We start from the raw sequence: 17,500 nt of genomic DNA, 5'->3' as shown, positions 1-17,500 counted from the left end.
GACGCAAGACATAACAGTATAATCACTTAACCTCTTCAACACAACTGTACTACCTTTGGCCATGACGACCTAACCCCTGACCTGACCCATACGGGTCACGTCAGGTCATCATCATACACAAGGGTAGTACCATCGTGCTCAAAAGACTTTAAAAAAAATCTAATCAAATCTTTAAACACTCGACAAAGTTCAGAGGAAGTCTATCACAATCCATACCACAGAAAAGCATTAGATATATATCCACAGTGACATTTCAGGTACCAAGCAAACTACAGAATCACTATGTACAGTTTCCTATCCGTTAAGAAACTACCAATCACTTCTAATACACTACTTATGTATACGCTACTGTGAGGCTGGAGGAACCTGTACAATTAGAGGGGATCATGGGCCACTTAAGGAACAGGAATAGAGACACATTACCTGGGCGATGTAAGGTCCACGCCAGCACACGACGACATCACTGTCCTGGGATGAGGGTGGACGAGACGAGTCACCTGAAGATGAACGGCTTAATATTCCTCTGTCTCCTCCCACACACCTGCCCTGAGGTCGGCTGTTGAGCGACCGGCTGGTTAAGATCCTCGGCTCAGGAGACGATGCCGGGGAGTACTGCTCCTGCAGGATGTTGGACGTCCTCCTGAGTGGAGCTTTCTTGGATGTGGGCGAGTCTTCTCCCTGGGAGGTGTCTGGGGTAGGGCTACGACCGTACGCATCCACCGGCGACGCGCCGCGTTCGACGGGACTCAAACTCCTCGTCTGGTCTCTTACGCGGTTTACCGCGAGACCTCTGGGCTGGAGCCTCATTTCTCGTTGTGCGTAACGATCCAGGTTCGAGTCGCTAGCGTCTGTCTGGAGTTCTTGGCTGCTGTTGGTCAATTCGTCTTCTAGCGACCATCTGGCGCTCCTTCTCACGGTCGACTTCCGGGACACGGCGCCTTCCAGCGACCGCTTCTTCTTCACACTACTTCGAGATGACCTCTTGCGTGAGATGGGAGTCTTGGTGGTGAGCCTCCCACCTTTGCTCTCGCCACTGACGGAGCAGAGTAACTCGAACTTCTCCCTCGTCGCTGCGACCGACCAGGTAATCCCGGGCATGACCTCGGCGTCGTCTTTCACCGTCGTCGGCGCCTCAGTCCCGCTGGAGTCGTTGTCGCCGAACCATCGGTCATCGTCGGCAATGAACCTCTTCTCCCGTCCATCGCTCCGTCGGCGGATATTACTCGAAGTCTCGATGATTTCGATTTTACGTGGTTGGACGAGGTTATAACGAGATAGGGACTGGGAGGAACTGCTGGTCGATGAAGCCCTTGCCTCATTCAACAGCTGGGGATCTGAGTCAGACATACTTGTCTGGCTTCCTCTGTACCCCGACGCTCGGGTCAGGACTTTATCCTGAGTAATTCGATTCCCTACATGACCAGGTTGATCCTGGGTATTAGCGTTGGATATGATCTCGCTGCCACACCGCTGCATCGGTCGAGGACCCGCGTTAGCCTGGGAGTCTCCAGGCATTCGCAGGGACGATTCACTGGAACTTATGACACGGCTGGATCGAGTAAGTCTCTCCGTCGGCTGGTAGCCTCCCGCGCGACGGTTTGAGGAGGATCCTGGAAGAATGTTGACCATCAGGTAGTTGTCAACGGTATCTGTGCCGGGGTCGCTGGGCGGTGGCGAGGTACTCCCTCGCCCAGATAGCCTTCGAAGTGGAGGATGGTCACTCTTACGGTTCCTCGCAGTGTAGGTGTCTGTCTTCGCTGGCGTGCACTCCGAGTCCAGCTGCTCCCGTGAAAGCTGAAGAATCGTCCTCTGTATGCGAGACCCGATCTTGCTAACTTCTCCACTCTCACTTAAAGTTCGACTGTGGTAACTTAGGGCGGAGGCCACCACCTTCCGTCTCTCGCTGATCTCGTTCAGGCTGTCTACTGAGGCAGATCGCTGGGGACTGAAGATGTATTCGTTATCTGGACGTGGCGACGTCTGGCCCTTGTCTCTCGGGTTGGCAAGAGGTCCTCCGTTGACGGCCGACGCAGCTTCCCGGTTCTTTGTGGCGGAAATCTCCTCGGCGGGACTGGCCACCTTGGTTGGTTCTCCCGCATCTCTAACATCCCCGTTTTCAGCAGCTTTATGTTCTCCCTGTTGCTCTTCGCATTTAGTCGACTCTTGTTCTTGCGCTTCCCGCTCTCCTTCCTCCTTCGTTTTCTCCTTCATCCGCGATGTTGGGTAGACAGTGAGGCCAGAACGCTGGTCCTCAGGAGTGACCCTCAAAACTTCGTCTGACAAAGTGTTGACCCAGTGCATCAGCTCCTCACGTGACCCTAACTGTTGAAGATAGGCATTAGGTCAGATGGGGGAATCGTCCATGTACCACACAGACACACAAACATCATTACTGACACACATTTAGGTAATAATAATCACCAGTAGCCCAATCACTGACGTAATTACATACAGCTCAAATCAACGACATACTTATAACCACATGTTGAACTAATTACTTATACAATCATTATAAAGAATAACTTCTTAATTGATCACAGTGTTTAAATTATCAGTTTATACGGAAGATATAATATAGAATTTGTGGCTTCATCAAGAGGTTGACGTACTACCTTAAGAATTACCAGTCGAAATATAACAGAAACAACCAAAATATCCAATATTCTGGTCGAAATATAGCAAAAGCACCCACAATATCCAATATTCTGGCCGAAATATAGCAAAAGCACCCACAATATCCAATATTCTGGTCGAAATATAATAGAAACACCACAACATCCAATATTCTGGTCGAAATATAACAAACATCCACAATATCCAATATTTTGGTCGAAATATAACAGAAACATCCACAATATCCAATATTCTGGTCGAAATATAACAGAAATACCCATAATATCCAATATCTTGTCGACATATAACAGAAACACCCACAATATCCAATATTCTGGTCGAAATATAACAGAAACACCTACAATATCCAATATCTGGTCGACATATAACAGAAATACCCATGATATTCAATATTCTGGTCGAAATATAAAAGAAACACCCACATTATCCAATATTCTGGTCGAAGTATAAAACAAACACCTATAACTGAGCATCGCAGGAACTGCCACCAATGTAAACACAAACGTACGGCAAACTAAGCCGATGTGTGATCTATCCTTTGACCTTCCCACCTTCGTGTGTTCACCACCGACATACAATATTGTTATAATGTCTCTACAATATACCTAGGATGCTGAGGGTGCCAGGCGTTGTTTTCATTGGTTATATTGACATAATTTCAAACAGTTTCGCCAACTTTTAAGCTAATTCAGCCTGGCGTTCATAACCCTCACCACTATCGCTTTACTCTCGCTAGCGCGGAATGCTCTAGATCCCATTCTTCCACTATTGTGATATTATCTAAGTACTATACTGTCGTAGCACAACAATATATCACTCAATGTCCAAAGCTATAACACTGACGGGGTTTAAAGTGGTATATTACCACCTACAGTATACACGCGCTGCTTAACCACCCACCTTGATGACCATCATACAACGGGAGGCGCGGGAGAGGGAGAAGGCGTGGGCGTACACGCCCCCCAGTACAGGCGTCACAGACAGCCCTACAAGATTTATCCTTGAGGAGGGTGTGGAGGCGCCACGCAGAAGGTAGGCCAGGACGTGCCCGTCGCGGACTTCGACGCGGCGTGGGTTCAGCCGACCGCCTACGCTGCCTCCGATCTCTACCTGCCCTGTAGGAGTGATATGGAAAATGGCTTAAGTACAGCGTCCGCGAGGAAGAAAATATTAATAAAAATTGCCAGCCCCCATTTATTTCCAATGGCGAAACATGGTTAAAGTTTATTATCGTGCATCTGGTCATCCCACCACCAAAACCTATCCTTGGTCACGTAATGAAGACTTCTAGATCCACAGATAACCTCTTAAGACGAGAAGTATTGACGCAATCCCGCATTTCAGCCCTCGAACTTAAGCCAAGCCATCCAAAACTTCTAGGAAACGTCTCTCAAAGAAACATTTAACATCGTTGCAAAAAACGACCTTCTCATTCCGTCCCGCGAGCCAGCTTTCAAGTCCCTGCTTTCGAAGGAATGAAGCGCAAAAGACTCGATTTGCAAAGAAATACAAGGACTGGAGTGGGTAACGGCGGAGTGAGCAAGGGTGGGGTGAGGAGGCCAGAGGGTGCCAGCCGGTATAGCTGTCGTACCACTTTGAAATAACCAGATAGTCCGAACTGTGGTTGCCTTAGTGGTGCAATGAGTAGGGGAGGGTTGTACTTCTTCACTAAAAACAATATAATTGATATAGAACAGTTCATTAAGATGATAGAGGACTGTCTTCTTCCTTTTTATGAGGTCCGCGTAGTGATCACTTATACAGGATAGCGTCCCTTGTCATAAACTCATGTAACTTTTTCCAGTGAACCTTTGAACATGTTTCTGATAATACAGGTATAATAGAGCAACGTTTAAATATCTATCCGTCTAAATTATAACTAAAGAGTCCCTCCCTATAGCCATGAAAGTTAACCTGATGGAAGCGAGTCCTAGATCGGTGTGGGTGTGAATGAAACGACATTACGAGAGGCGGGTAATTATCAGCGAAGACGCACCTGGTAACGATAGGAGTGAAGAAGAGAGGCGAGTCACGTCTTTTGAGGGTGATGGTAAGGGGGTTAGTGTAACAGGTATTCTGATCTCTGTATCGTTTCATATTCAAAGTTCTTCATAAACCAATCAGAAACTAAAACGTGTCACTGAATTTTCTAAAAACCGTTTTGTCAGTAACTTGTAGCAACCGGAAGCAAGTGAATCAAAGATGAACTTAAAATGCGTATTATCAACTTTCCCTAACTTGACTATGACGTGCGGATGCTGGTCATGTCATTCTACTCACCAGAGATGACGAGAGGCGCACTCAGGTCAACCGTCTGCTGTCGCTTGATAGCTGGAGCTGGGTTGTCTGAGGACTTCTTGCTGCCTGCGTCGTCTTTCGATGACGAGGAGTCACTCTTTTTGCTGGACGAAATCGAGAAGATGGAGGAAAATAATCCTTTCTTCTTCGTCAGGGTATGTGTGTTGGATGGCTCTGTTCCCTTCGTCTTTGAGGGCGACGTGGCTGGCGAGTCTGACGACTTCTTTGAGGGCGATGTGACTGGCGAATCTGACGACTTTTTCTTTGAAGGAGACGGAGGCGACTTCGGGTCAGCTGCCTGGTTCTTCGTCTGCGACCCCGCGTTCGACTCTGTGGTCTTTTTCTCTGCTGTAGGTGAAGTTCTGGCGGTGCCCGTGGCTTCCTTTCTGGCATCAGTTCCACCAAGACTCTCAGACGAGGATTCCCTCCTCGTCGTCTCGGTCGCTGAAGCCATCTTTTCAGTCGATGAAGCTGTAGCGAATTCATCCTTCTTCTGGGCCGAATCAGGAGGGGTTGCTGGCGATTCAGACTCAGACGTGGCTGAGAGCTCGATCGTATCCACATCGAGGTTGAACTGCACCTTTTTAATCGTTCCTGTACTGGAGGCTGGCAACTCTTTGTCTTTCCTTTTGATTATGGAGTTTACTCTCTTTTTGAACGTCGTCTCACTCGAAGACCTTGACGGAGAATCGGGCTCATCCTCCCCCGAGACATGTCCATTTTCTTTGATGTTATCAACAGGGGTAACTAAAGGTTCTCCAACTTTTCCTTCTCGTACGTTAGTAATATTCTCTTCTTTAGTCGTGTGCTCTGGGCTTTCACTTTCTTCGTAACTTTCGCTTTCTAGATACTCACTTGGATCATTTCCTAAGCTATTGTATAACTGTTCGAACTTTTCCTCACTGTCACTAAAGGCATCGTTAAAGGCGTTTTGAATGATCATTTCCTCCTCGCTTGGACTGTGCATATTACTATGCTCTCTCTCACTCCCATACCTTTCATTATCTTCCCTGTCACCTCCGTTTCCACGATGGTCGGGAGGAGTTGGCGAGTTACACTGTGAGATGTCCAGGGGAGAGTTGAGACCGCTTCTTCGGCATCCTGAAGGAGATCCAAGATCGGGCGAGTGTCCATTGGCCTCAGAGTCAATGGAAAGAGCCCTTTCTAACTTCATCTTGTACAGCAAGTCTGAATATTTCCCTTCGAAAGATCCGTTGTGCCTCTCCTCGTCCTTCTCTTCGTCAGTTAAAGAGCTTTCGGAACTCGCGTCGTTCCTCAAGAAATCCACAGCACTACTCTCACCGTCGATTATAATCTCGGGATGTTTCCTGGGGTTTGAATCACTCCCACCGCGATATATGTCCTCCTCAGAGTCACTGTTCACTTGGTAGAACCCCTCACCTTCCTCTGAGTCCTCGACATTCGAATATAAAGTGTTTCTAGCCTCAACGACCTCTAGATCATGATCGTCATCCTCTATTTCCTCCCCGAGGGTGCGGACGTCGAAGTATGAGCCTTCGTCATCCTCAACGGAACGCTCGTCTACCTGACCATCCTCGAGCCCAGTGATATCTGGAGACTTCTCTTCTTTACCACCGCCACATGCTGACTGCTGCCTCGGGGCACCGCGAGCCTTTGTGTCATTTTTTGTTTCGTCGTCGAACTGGAAACTCTTGGACTCAGTTGAGGGTCTTCGCTCGCTGTTGCTAGTGCGAGGCGGTTTAGGGACGGGATTAACCTTACCCACTGACTCGTCGTTGCCTACGGACGCACCGGAGGCTTGGGCCGAGGCATCGGAAGCCCCTGAAGTGCCACTATACCTATAGGTGGAGTAACCTTTATCTTTAGCATCGTCGCCTCCACCGTCGCAGCTGGACAAGTTAATCTGGGATGAATACAGGGGATTACTCACGACGCCCGTCCCCTCGTCGTATATTGACCTGTTTACCTCTAGCTCTTCCTCTTCCTTGTTCTCCTCATACTCTATGGACAGCTGGTCGTCCTCGCTACTGACGGCGTCGTCCTTGCTCACCTCCAGCCCACTGCCATCTGAGGTCACCGTGTCATTGCGCTGTCGACTTTCTTCGAAAGCTTTTATCTGTTCCCTGAGCTGCCTCTGTCGCTCTTCTTCCTCCTCTTGCTCATCTTCCTGCTGCTTCTTCAAGTTTTTAAGGAGCATGATGGCGTCCAGGCCATTCACTGTCGCCCCAGAGGAAGAGAGAGCCTGAGAAATGAACGTAGGGTAAGTATAAGAAGAGCAAGGTCCTTTCATGTAAATCTTTTGAACAGAAAACACGATTTTGTAATAGATACGCTATAAACAATGAACTCAGACCAATAGAATACTAAAATACAATATGTTTCCATAATATTAGCATAATGTTAGGCATTATCGGCAAAAGTACGTAAAAAGAGATCTTTGAATGTAATGCAATATTTTTTTCTTTTCTAATACTCTATAGGACTAGGTAGGACTTATAGGTGTTGATATGATTATTATATAGGGACTTTACACAGTCAAAAATCATACAGGGTTGCAGGCCTAATGACCTTACTTACAGGTCGCTGGCTGTTAAACCCAACAGAACAAACAAATCAAAACAATGCAACAACTTGAAAGACAAAGCAAACATCAGAAAATAATTCTCTACAAAAATCCGGCACTGAAAGTCAGATGTATGAGACTTAATCTCACCTCTTGGAAAAGTCAACTCCTTCAAATTTAGCTGGGCGAATGGTTCTTAAGTGAGCATCAAGACTGAGAATATGAACAAGTTGTTTCTCGTAGATGAATATGACCCACATCGCAGGAGAAGCTAAACAGGAGGCTATTGATGAAGCCATGATGGAAATGTGTGTTGATTTTGGAGGCCAAAAGGGTATGGACGTTGAAGAACTTAGAAGGTGTGTGTTGGAGGTGTGTGTTGGATCTGTGTGTTGGAGGGGCCTCTTGGTAGTACGGTGAAGAAGGTGAAACTCAGGAACAAGAGAAGGAGAAGAGGGATGATACTAGGTCCTGGGGCTCAACCTAGTTGCACCATTTTCTAAAGCTGGATAAGGAAAGTCAACCAAAAAGCATTGTTCCTTTAGGAGCAAAGAGGTCAGGTCAGGTAGTTACTCTCACAAGTAAGGTTAGATAATTGCTTTTCCAAGTCAGGTCGGGTAATTGGTTTACCAGACCAGGTCAGGTAGTTTTTCTCCAAGGTCAGGTCAGGTATTTACTCTCCAAGGTCAGGTTCGGTAGTTACTCTCCAAGGTCAGGTCAGGTAGTTACTCTCCAAGGTCAGGTCAGGTAAGTTAGTCTTCAAAGTCAGGTCAGGCCATGAGCCATCTGTGGTCAAAGGCTAAAAACACAAACACATGTTTGTTTACATCGCAGCAACACAATGATTGAGTGGAAAAAAGAAAAAACTTTCCTTAAAGTTTACTCAAAGAAGAATCTCTCTGAAACTTTGTATCTGAGGGTTCAATTAAAACAGTGGAATTCCTAGTGTGAACTGACCCTGGCTTACATACATCGAGGAAGGTTTATACAACTGGATCCACAAGTGTTGATGTGGTCGTACGATCATGTGTACGGAAGGCGTATGGAAGGTATACAGGAGGTGGGCTAGAAAAGGTGTATGGGGAACAGACGTATGGTTGGCGCGCGAGAGGAATTATATGGGAAGTGATAAAGCGGGTGTACAGACATGTGTGGGAACAGGTGTGTGAGAGGAGACGTACTGGAACACTAGTGTTGGAGCAGGTGTTACAGGTGTGTGGTAGAAGATGTACTGGACTGTAAGTAGGGTACCAGGTGTATAGGAGGAGATGTGTGGGAACAGGTGTGTGAGAGGAGACGTGCTGGAACACTAGTATGGGAGTAGGTTGATAGGAGATGTGTAGGGGAGCAGGTATATGGAAACAGGTGTAAGAGTAAGATCAGTTCCGACTAAGAACACCTGTGCAGCACACGTGTCTCGTGCTAACACACCTACCAGGCCAACACAGCAACAGCTGCTGTTGCTGTATGTGTCAGTAACCCGAGACTCAACCAAAAGAGAGAGAGAGAGAGAGAGAGAGAGAGAGAGAGAGAGAGAGAGAGAGAGAGAGAGAGAGAGAGAGAGAGAGAGAGAGAGAGAGAGAGGCTGGCTGGCTCACCTGGATCATCCTGGCCTGCTCGTAGGTGGTGTTGAAGGAGAAGGTGAGCTTGTAGGCCGGTGGGCGGGAGATGACCAAGAGGTGGCGGCCATCGTCCCTACTGGAGTCGCTGCCACGCCCCACACGCACGTCCGCCCCGCCCACCGCCCACCCGCCCACGCTCCCGCCCTCACCCTGCAATCAGAGGACGAGAGATCTGTTAAAAGTGTCCAGTTAAGGGAGGAGGAAGAGCAATTTGTACATCCTACGTCTTCCAAAAGACTTTTTATTTCTAGTGACTATATGTTACCACTGTCCTCCTAGTGAGAGCTGTCAAAGGATGTCACACTTGTCCCCATCCAGTCCCGGGACAGACTCGTCCCCATCCAGTCCCGGGACAGACTTGTCCCCATCCAGTCCCGGGACAAACTCGTCCCCATCCAGACCCGGGACAAATGGTCGCATAATTGTCTGCGAACGAAAAGGGCCACAATCTCGTCTAGTAATTTCTTAACCTCAGGAGTTAAGGCTTTAAAGTTTTTTTCCTGCTACAGAATTCATCGCAACCTCGAGGCCAGAGGAACCAAATAAAAAAAGGATCCTTAAGTTATATAATGAAAAATAGTAATAACAATAATGATAATAATGACAATGATAATAATAATAATAATAATAATAATAATAATAATAATAATAATAATAATAATAATAATAATAAAAATAATAATAACAGTAATAATAATAATATCAATACTACTACTACTACTACTACTACTACTAATAATAATAATAATAATAATAATAATAATAATAAAATAATAATAACAGTAATAATAATAATATCAATACTAATAATAATAATAATAATAATAATAATAATAATAATAATAATAATAATAATAAAATAATAATAACAGTAATAATAATAATATCAATACTACTACTACTACTACTAATAATAATAATAATAATAATAATAATAATAATAATAATAATAATAATAATAATAATAATAAAATAATAATAACAGTAATAATAATAATATCAATACTAATAATAATAATAATAATAATAATAATAATAATAATAATAATAATAATAATAATGATAATAATAATAATAATAATAATAAAATAATGATTATTATAATAATGATAATAATAATAATAAATAATAATAATAAATACATTATAAAGCATATGTATATACCATTCTATGTATGTATGTATTAAGCCATCCATGTCGTAGTAAAGATGACCCGACTAATACTAAGCTTTGCTTCGTTACATATAACGAAGCGGAAATGACGTAAAGCCTTCAGGGTCAGGAGGGCGACGGAGGTGACCTCCGTCAGAAGCAGCAGTGAGGGGAGGAGGTGACCCACCTTCCTCTCCCCTCCCTTCGTCTGTCCGTCCTCACCATCCCGCTGTTACGGTCGAGGTAAATAAGACGAGGTAACACTGAGGTAACGCTGAGGTAAAGCTGAGGTAATAGTGAGGTAACAGTGAGGTAACACTGAGGTAATAGTGAGGTAACAGTGAGGTAAAACTGAGGTAACACTGAGGTAACGCTGAGGTAACACTGAGGTAACGCTGAGGTAACAGAGGTAACACTGAGGTAACGCTGAGGTAACAGAGGTAACACTGAGGTAACGCTAAGGTAACAGAGGCAACACTGAGGTAACGCTGAGGTAACGCTGAGGTAACACTGAGGTAACGCTGAGGTAACGCTGAGGTAACACTGAGGTAACGCTGAGGTAACACTGAGGTAACGCTGAGGTAACAGAGGTAACGCTGAGGTAACGCTGAGGTAACGCTGAGGTAACGCTGAGGTAACGCAGAAGACCATAAACGTCACAGGGTGTCCTACTTGGCTTCTTTACCTCACTCAGTCACAGCAGTACGATGACGCCTGCAGCCCCAGGCGGGGCGCTGCCACACCCGCGTCAGAAGTAGACAGAAGAAAGTCAGTAGCAGACAGAAGAAAGTCAGGAGTAGACAGAAGAAAGTCAGGAGTAGACAGAAGAAAGTCAGTAGCAGACAGAAGAAAGTCAGGAGTAGACAGAAGAAAGTCAGTAGCAGACAGAAGAAAGTCAGGAGTAGACAGAAGAAAGTCAGTAGCAGACAGAAGAAAGTCAGGAGTAGACAGAAGAAAGTCAGTAGTAGACAGAAGAAAGTCAGGAGTAGACAGAAGAAAGTCAGGAGTAGACAGAAGAAAGTCAGGAGTAGACAGAAGAAAGTCAGTAGTAGACAGAAGAAAGTCAGTAGTAGACAGAAGAAAGTCAGGAGTAGACAGAAGAAAGTCAGGAGTAGACAGAAGAAAGTCAGTAGTAGACAGAAGAAAGTCAGTAGTAGACAGAAGAAAGTCAGGAGTAGACAGAAGAAAGTCAGGAGTAGACAGAAGAAAGTCAGGAGTAGACAGATGAAAGTCAGGAGTAGACAGAAGAAAGTCAGTAGTAGACAGAAGAAAGTCAGGAGTAGACAGAAGAAAGTCAGGAGTAGACAGAAGAAAGTCAGGAGTAGACAGAAGAAAGTCAGGAGTAGACAGAAGAAAGTCAGGAGTAGACAGAAGAAAGTCAGTAGTAGACAGAAGAAAGTCAGGAGTAGACAGAAGAAAGTCAGGAGTAGACAGAAGAAAGTCAGTAGTAGACAGAAGAAAGTCAGGAGTAGACAGAAGAAAGTCAGGAGTAGACAGAAGAAAGTCAGGAGTAGACAGAAGAAAGTCAGAATTAGACAGAAGAAAGTCAGGAGTAGACAGAAGAAAGTCAGGAGTAGACAGAAGAAAGTCAGGAGTAGACAGAAGAAAGTCAGTAGTAGACAGAAGAAAGTTAGGAGTAGACAGAAGAAAGTCAGTAGTAGACAGAAGAAAGTCAGGAGTAGACAGAAGAAAGTCAGGAGTAGACAGAAGAAAGTCAGAATTAGACAGAAGAAAGTCAGGAGTAGACAGAAGAAAGTCAGGAGTAGACAGAAGAAAGTCAGGAGTAGACAGAAGAAAGTCAGTAGTAGACAGAAGAAAGTTAGGAGTAGACAGAAGAAAGTCAGTAGTAGACAGAAGAAAGTCAGGAGTAGACAGAAGAAAGTCAGTAGTAGACAGAAGAAAGTCAGGAGTAGACAGAAGAAAGTCAGTAGTAGACAGAAGAAAGTCAGTATTAGACAGAAGAAAGTCAGGAGTAGACAGAAGAAAGTCAGTATTAGACAGAAGAAAGTCAGGAGTAGACAGAAGAAAGTCAGGAGTAGACAGAAGAAAGTCAGGAGTAGACAGAAGAAAGTCAGGAGTAGACAGAAGAAAGTCAGAATTAGACAGAAGAAAGTCAGGAGTAGACAGAAGAAAGTCAGGAGTAGACAGAAGAAAGTCAGGAGTAGACAGAAGAAAGAGCTTTCCATAGGAATGAAAACAACAATAGACAGTTGATCCCTTGTGTCTACAAAGATAGTAGACTCTTAGATAACTTATATCTATATTTATGATGAATGCAGACTCTTAGATAACTTATATCTATATCTACGATGAATGCAGGCTTCTCAGATAACTCATATCTATATTTACGATGAATGCAGACTCTTAGATAACTTATATCTATATCTACGATGAATGCAGGCTTCTCAGATAACTCATATCTATATTTACGATGAATGCAGACTCTTAGATAACTTATATCTATATCTACGATGAATGCAGGCTTCTCAGATAACTCATATCTATATTTACGATGAATGCAGGCTCACAGATAGATTATCTACATTTACAAAGGAATTGCGCAGATCTGTAGCAGATCTGCTACAGAAGGCAGCCAGGAAGATGTCTGGACGAAGTACCGTGGCGTAGGAGAAGGTGGCTCTGGGAGAATGTCACCACAGGAAAGGATGTGCACAACGGGTCATTCCCCAAGTACCCAGGGGAGGTGTGGGGTTACCTGTGTCGCCTCAATGGAGCAGGAGGGTCCTCCTACAGCGCCTTCAGCAGGTACCAGACTCGGGTGAATAACGAGAGGAAAACTGAGCAGGTGATGTTCTTGGGAGAAAGGGGGTTTTGAGGAAAGGATTCGTAGAACTGTCGTGTTGTATCAAGATTTTCTTAATACCTTCATATAGTGCTGTTTACGTATCTACTGCGTATCGCAGAAGGCGACTATGAGGAGCAGGAGTGAGGGTATCAAGCACACCTTCCCTCCTGTATTACTCTCCAAAAGAAGAAACAGAGGCGGGAGGCAAGCGAGGATCAGTTCCCCTGAGGCTCGATCATCCGTACTTGACCCTACGTCGCTCACGCGGGTTACGGTGAGGCACATTTTCAAATTCTAGGACGTGTGGCAAGAGTGGCGGCTACTGCTGCCAGAGGTTGTGGCGCAGCCCCGCGCCAGGTGAGGGTAGGGTAGGAGTGTGGTCAGCTTGTGGTTACAAGGGAACCTCTCCCCGCCTCTACCACAGCTATCGTGTGTCCTGGACGTCCAGTTGGACTCCACAACCACAGAATGTCAACTAATGCTGAAGTTCTTCAGTACTAGCTCACTTACAGTTAGTATAAGTACATAAGTGTATACGAATGGATCGGTGAATTTACAGATGAACGATGATGATGGTGATGATGAAGGAATGGTGGTGAGAATCGTATCGAAATGGAGTAGAGTTGAGGGAAGAAATGGTTGAGAATCAGGGTATGGTGTCGTCCCGTCGAGGGTTATGTAATATGTTGAAGGAACGTCAGAGATTCGACCTCAACTTAGCCTAAGCCTCACTTCCGAATCGAGCATCAGTTCCACACACACACACACACACACACACACACACACACACACACACACACACACACACACTCGTTGTGCGTTGGTACAGAATGAAGCACTGAACCGTGTCTCGCTCAGAGAGTCTTACAGAACAGATTCCCTGTGTCATCACTGGCTATTGGTGATGTCGCCACGTTTGCTGTGGTTCAGATCGGTGGTAAACTCCTCAAGCACGACGACACCACACACTTGTGTACGACCACACGACCTCTGAGGTTCAAGTCAAAGGTCGTACCATGGTGCTCGAAGGGTTGATTCAATTCGGTCACTCATGTCTGCATACTCTCAAAATAACTTATATCCATTCAAACAGAGATTAAAACTTTGCAGCATAATGTAGGTGAAGTCTTACTCAAGCTATGTAAATCTGATGGGTAACGCTTGTCAATCTTTTACAAACAATACCAAATATATAAAGCTAAGTCTTTGAGGCCTTAACGTACGTATCCTTGAGATGAAACCAGATTATCACACGAGAATTTCTGTTCGAGGAAGACAGGACGTGTTCTTTGATAAACAGTTTCCTTGTCAGTACTGGCTACGCAAAACAACCTTATGTACACAGATGCTTCCGTGTTTCCAACAGGGATACGTGCCTACTATCACCTGACGGCTCCTCCTCTCTACAGCACTCATGTTACATCCAATCTTCGTCAACGTCTGGTAATGCCGTTAGCGTCCCCTCCACTTCCCTGCGGCCTTTGTCGCCTCACGGGGAAAAAAAAAATGAAGAACGCCCCACAAGTGCCAAGTCTGCTTCTAGATGCCTCGTTCTTATCTTAATAACAGATGATCTTTTTTCTTCTTCTTCCAGCCATAAGATAATGAAAAATGGAACTTTTTACTTTAAGGAAGGATTCCATAAGGTCTTTAAGCTGATTCCTCTGGTTCCTTTAGCGATCCATTGATGTACTATCTCTTCTTGTCCTGGTTTTTACCCTCTCCATGCTCTCATACTTCACACTCTCCTCTCCCCGTCTTGCAGTAGTCCACAGATGCTTTGGGAATAAGTCCATCACAGCTTTTAAGATAATTCCGTACTTTAAAGGCAAGTAAATAGCTTTAACATCATCGGAATAAGATATCTACCACATACCATCTCAAGACTTTTGAAATACGTGGACGTAAAGTGGCGTACTGAGGCACAATGACTAAGCTAGTGCAACCCTCTAGGAACATTACGTACGTCCCCTCAGGATAGCAGAAGTAGCCTCTCAGACAACGCTTCTAACCTCAACATAGCAGGAGGCTCTCAAGACACAGCTTCTACCTCACTTACCACAAGAGCGCGGTCTTTAACACACACACACACCCCTTCCCACCTCCCTACAGCAGGCGGCACTGAGGAGAACACTCAAATCTCCTTAATCCAGACGCGAGATAACCTATCCCCCCTTTTCCTCAACATGGCAGCGGATTCTGGAAATAAATCCCAGACTTACTCAAAACGGTTTAGGTAATTCTAAGAACCTGCTGACCTTAGTCTTGTAGGCGTAGAGCGTTGAACCATCCAGGACGAGAACTCTCTTGGCCCAGGTGCCCAAGCGCTTCCTCTGCTCCACCTCCACCGACAACTTCGCCCTCACCGCTACCACCGTGTACTTCTCAGACCTGCGGGAACACAGGTTAGGGGTTCAGTTTACTTTCTCAGACCTGCGGAACACAGGTCAGGGGTTCAATTCACTTTCTCAGACCTGCGGGAACACAGGTCAGGGGTTCAGTTTACTTTCTCAGACCTGCGGGAACACAGGTCAGGGGTCAGGTTACTTTCTCAGACCTGCGGGAACACAGATCAATGGTCAGTCACTCCAACAATCTTAACTCTTCGTTCGACCACTTGCAATAAATGATTAAAAGTTTCACACAAATCACTAAAAAAAAAAGAAGCATCACTTTGTATTTGCAAAGCAAATTAAGGATAAACTGAACCAGTTTAGAAGGCACAGGATAATGTTATGATACGTATGAAGATATCTAGGAAACCAAATCATTGAACATTAAAGAAAGAAGATGCGGGACCAGGAAGTATATAAACATTTGTAGATAAAAACTGTAAAGAAATGACGTATAATACAGAAATGAAAACAGACATTAGCAGAGGATATAGAAAGAAAAAAAAGACTAGAGGACGCAATGTTATAGAGAGAAAGAAAAATCGGCGAAAAATGAAACGTTGAGATCAATTCAATGCACCATCGAGGGTACACAAGTCCAGTCCGTCGCTTCGTACCACGTATGGTGTGTGGGTACGGTGGTGAGGCATGAGTGGGTTTACCACATGAGGGTACGGTGGTCCTCCACATTACCCCCCGTCTCTATCATCCACCATCGGAGTTCTTCTCTATGGCCATATATGCCATATACGAATTCTTCTGTTTCACTAAACATTTCTCACATATTCTCCAAAGCAAACATCTTATACAAACACCTTGATCTGATGGTCTGTCCATGCCACCACACCCTTAGCCCCCACTCTCCCATACAACTGACCGGGTGTACTCAACAAATTTATACCACCGTAATTTGAACATTCATCTTTGTCCTCCTTGTCTTTTATATACTGGCCCAATACAGACATTTCGCCACTTCTCAGGTACCTCACCATGAGCCATGCAAATAGTGAAAATCCTGCCGCACCAGTCAACAACATTCACCACCTTTCTTAAGAAATTCAACTGCAATCCCATCCACTCCAGCCGACTTGCCATGCTTCATCTTACTCAAGGCTTTTACCACCTCTTCTCTTTTCACCAAAGCACTTGCCAAAACTCTCCCATTTCACGTACCTACCCAATCCAAACAACCTACATTTGCCATCCTATCATCAAACACATTTAGTAATCCTTCAAAGTACTTACTCCAACACCCTAATCTCTGCATGTTACCACTTCCTCGCTTGCCCCTTTCACCGATGATCCCATTTGTTTCCTTGTTCTTCTCATTTTCTTATTCTCTCTGAACAAAGGACGCATGTCAGAAGAGCTTCCTCGAACTGGGTGGAGGTCATATGATTCTCCTCTGGGATCTTTACTCTTCCTGATCAATGTATTTGACTTACCATAAGGCATGGATGCCTCCTACTTGAGTATGTTTCCAAACGACACAAAGGCCATGAGGAAAGTGAAAAGCGAAGAGGACTGCATCAACTTACAAGGGGACCTAGACAGACTCCAAAGTTGGTCTAATGTATGGTTGATGAGACTCAATCCGAATTAAGGTCTTGAGGAGGGTGACAAAGATGATACCAGAATTAAGAGCTGAGTTAGAGGGAAAAGCTAAAAGGCCTTAGATTTGCCCATCGTGGAAGAAAGAAGAGTGAGGGGTGACTTGATCTCAAACTTAAAGCTTTTAAACCAGAATGATGATAAAGACAGGAAATAGTTCTTCGAGAGGAAGAACAATGAGAACAACCAAAGACCATAACACGAAATCAGACAAAAGAGATTGAAATAAAGATGTGAGGAAGTACTTTAACAGAACACTAGAGGTGGATGAATGGAATAAACTGAATGAGGAAAAAAACAGTGATTAGGGACAGAATACAGGAGTGTAAAGAGCTGTATGAGAATTGCAGAATGTTCAAGAGATGTAAACGAGTGTAAACCTGTCTCCCCCTCCTCCCACACCCTCTATGATACAAACAGGTACAGAGAGAGAGAGAGA

The 17,500-nt window shown here is 44.8% G+C and overlaps 1 protein-coding gene across 6 annotated transcripts in view; it reads right to left on the bottom strand.

Moving 5' to 3' along the window:
- The window catches only part of LOC139759969 (uncharacterized), a 42,613-nt gene that overhangs the window by 1,352 nt on the left and 23,761 nt on the right, over nt 1-17,500 (bottom strand). For all 6 annotated transcript variants that reach the window (XM_071682681.1, XM_071682683.1, XM_071682685.1 and 3 more), the window contains 5 exons: nt 15,316-15,448; nt 9,076-9,249; nt 4,915-7,156; nt 3,535-3,749; nt 424-2,322 (listed from right to left, as the gene is read on the bottom strand). In XM_071682681.1, coding sequence (XP_071538782.1) covers nt 424-2,322; nt 3,535-3,749; nt 4,915-7,156; nt 9,076-9,249; nt 15,316-15,448 — 4,663 coding nt within the window. The remainder of the gene's footprint in view (nt 1-423; nt 2,323-3,534; nt 3,750-4,914; nt 7,157-9,075; nt 9,250-15,315; nt 15,449-17,500) is intronic.

The sequence above is a fragment of the Panulirus ornatus genome, chromosome 34 (assembly GCF_036320965.1).
Source record: "Panulirus ornatus isolate Po-2019 chromosome 34, ASM3632096v1, whole genome shotgun sequence".
Classification (NCBI taxonomy): domain Eukaryota; kingdom Metazoa; phylum Arthropoda; class Malacostraca; order Decapoda; family Palinuridae; genus Panulirus; species Panulirus ornatus.
This window is presented reverse-complemented; position numbering and strand designations above follow the sequence as displayed.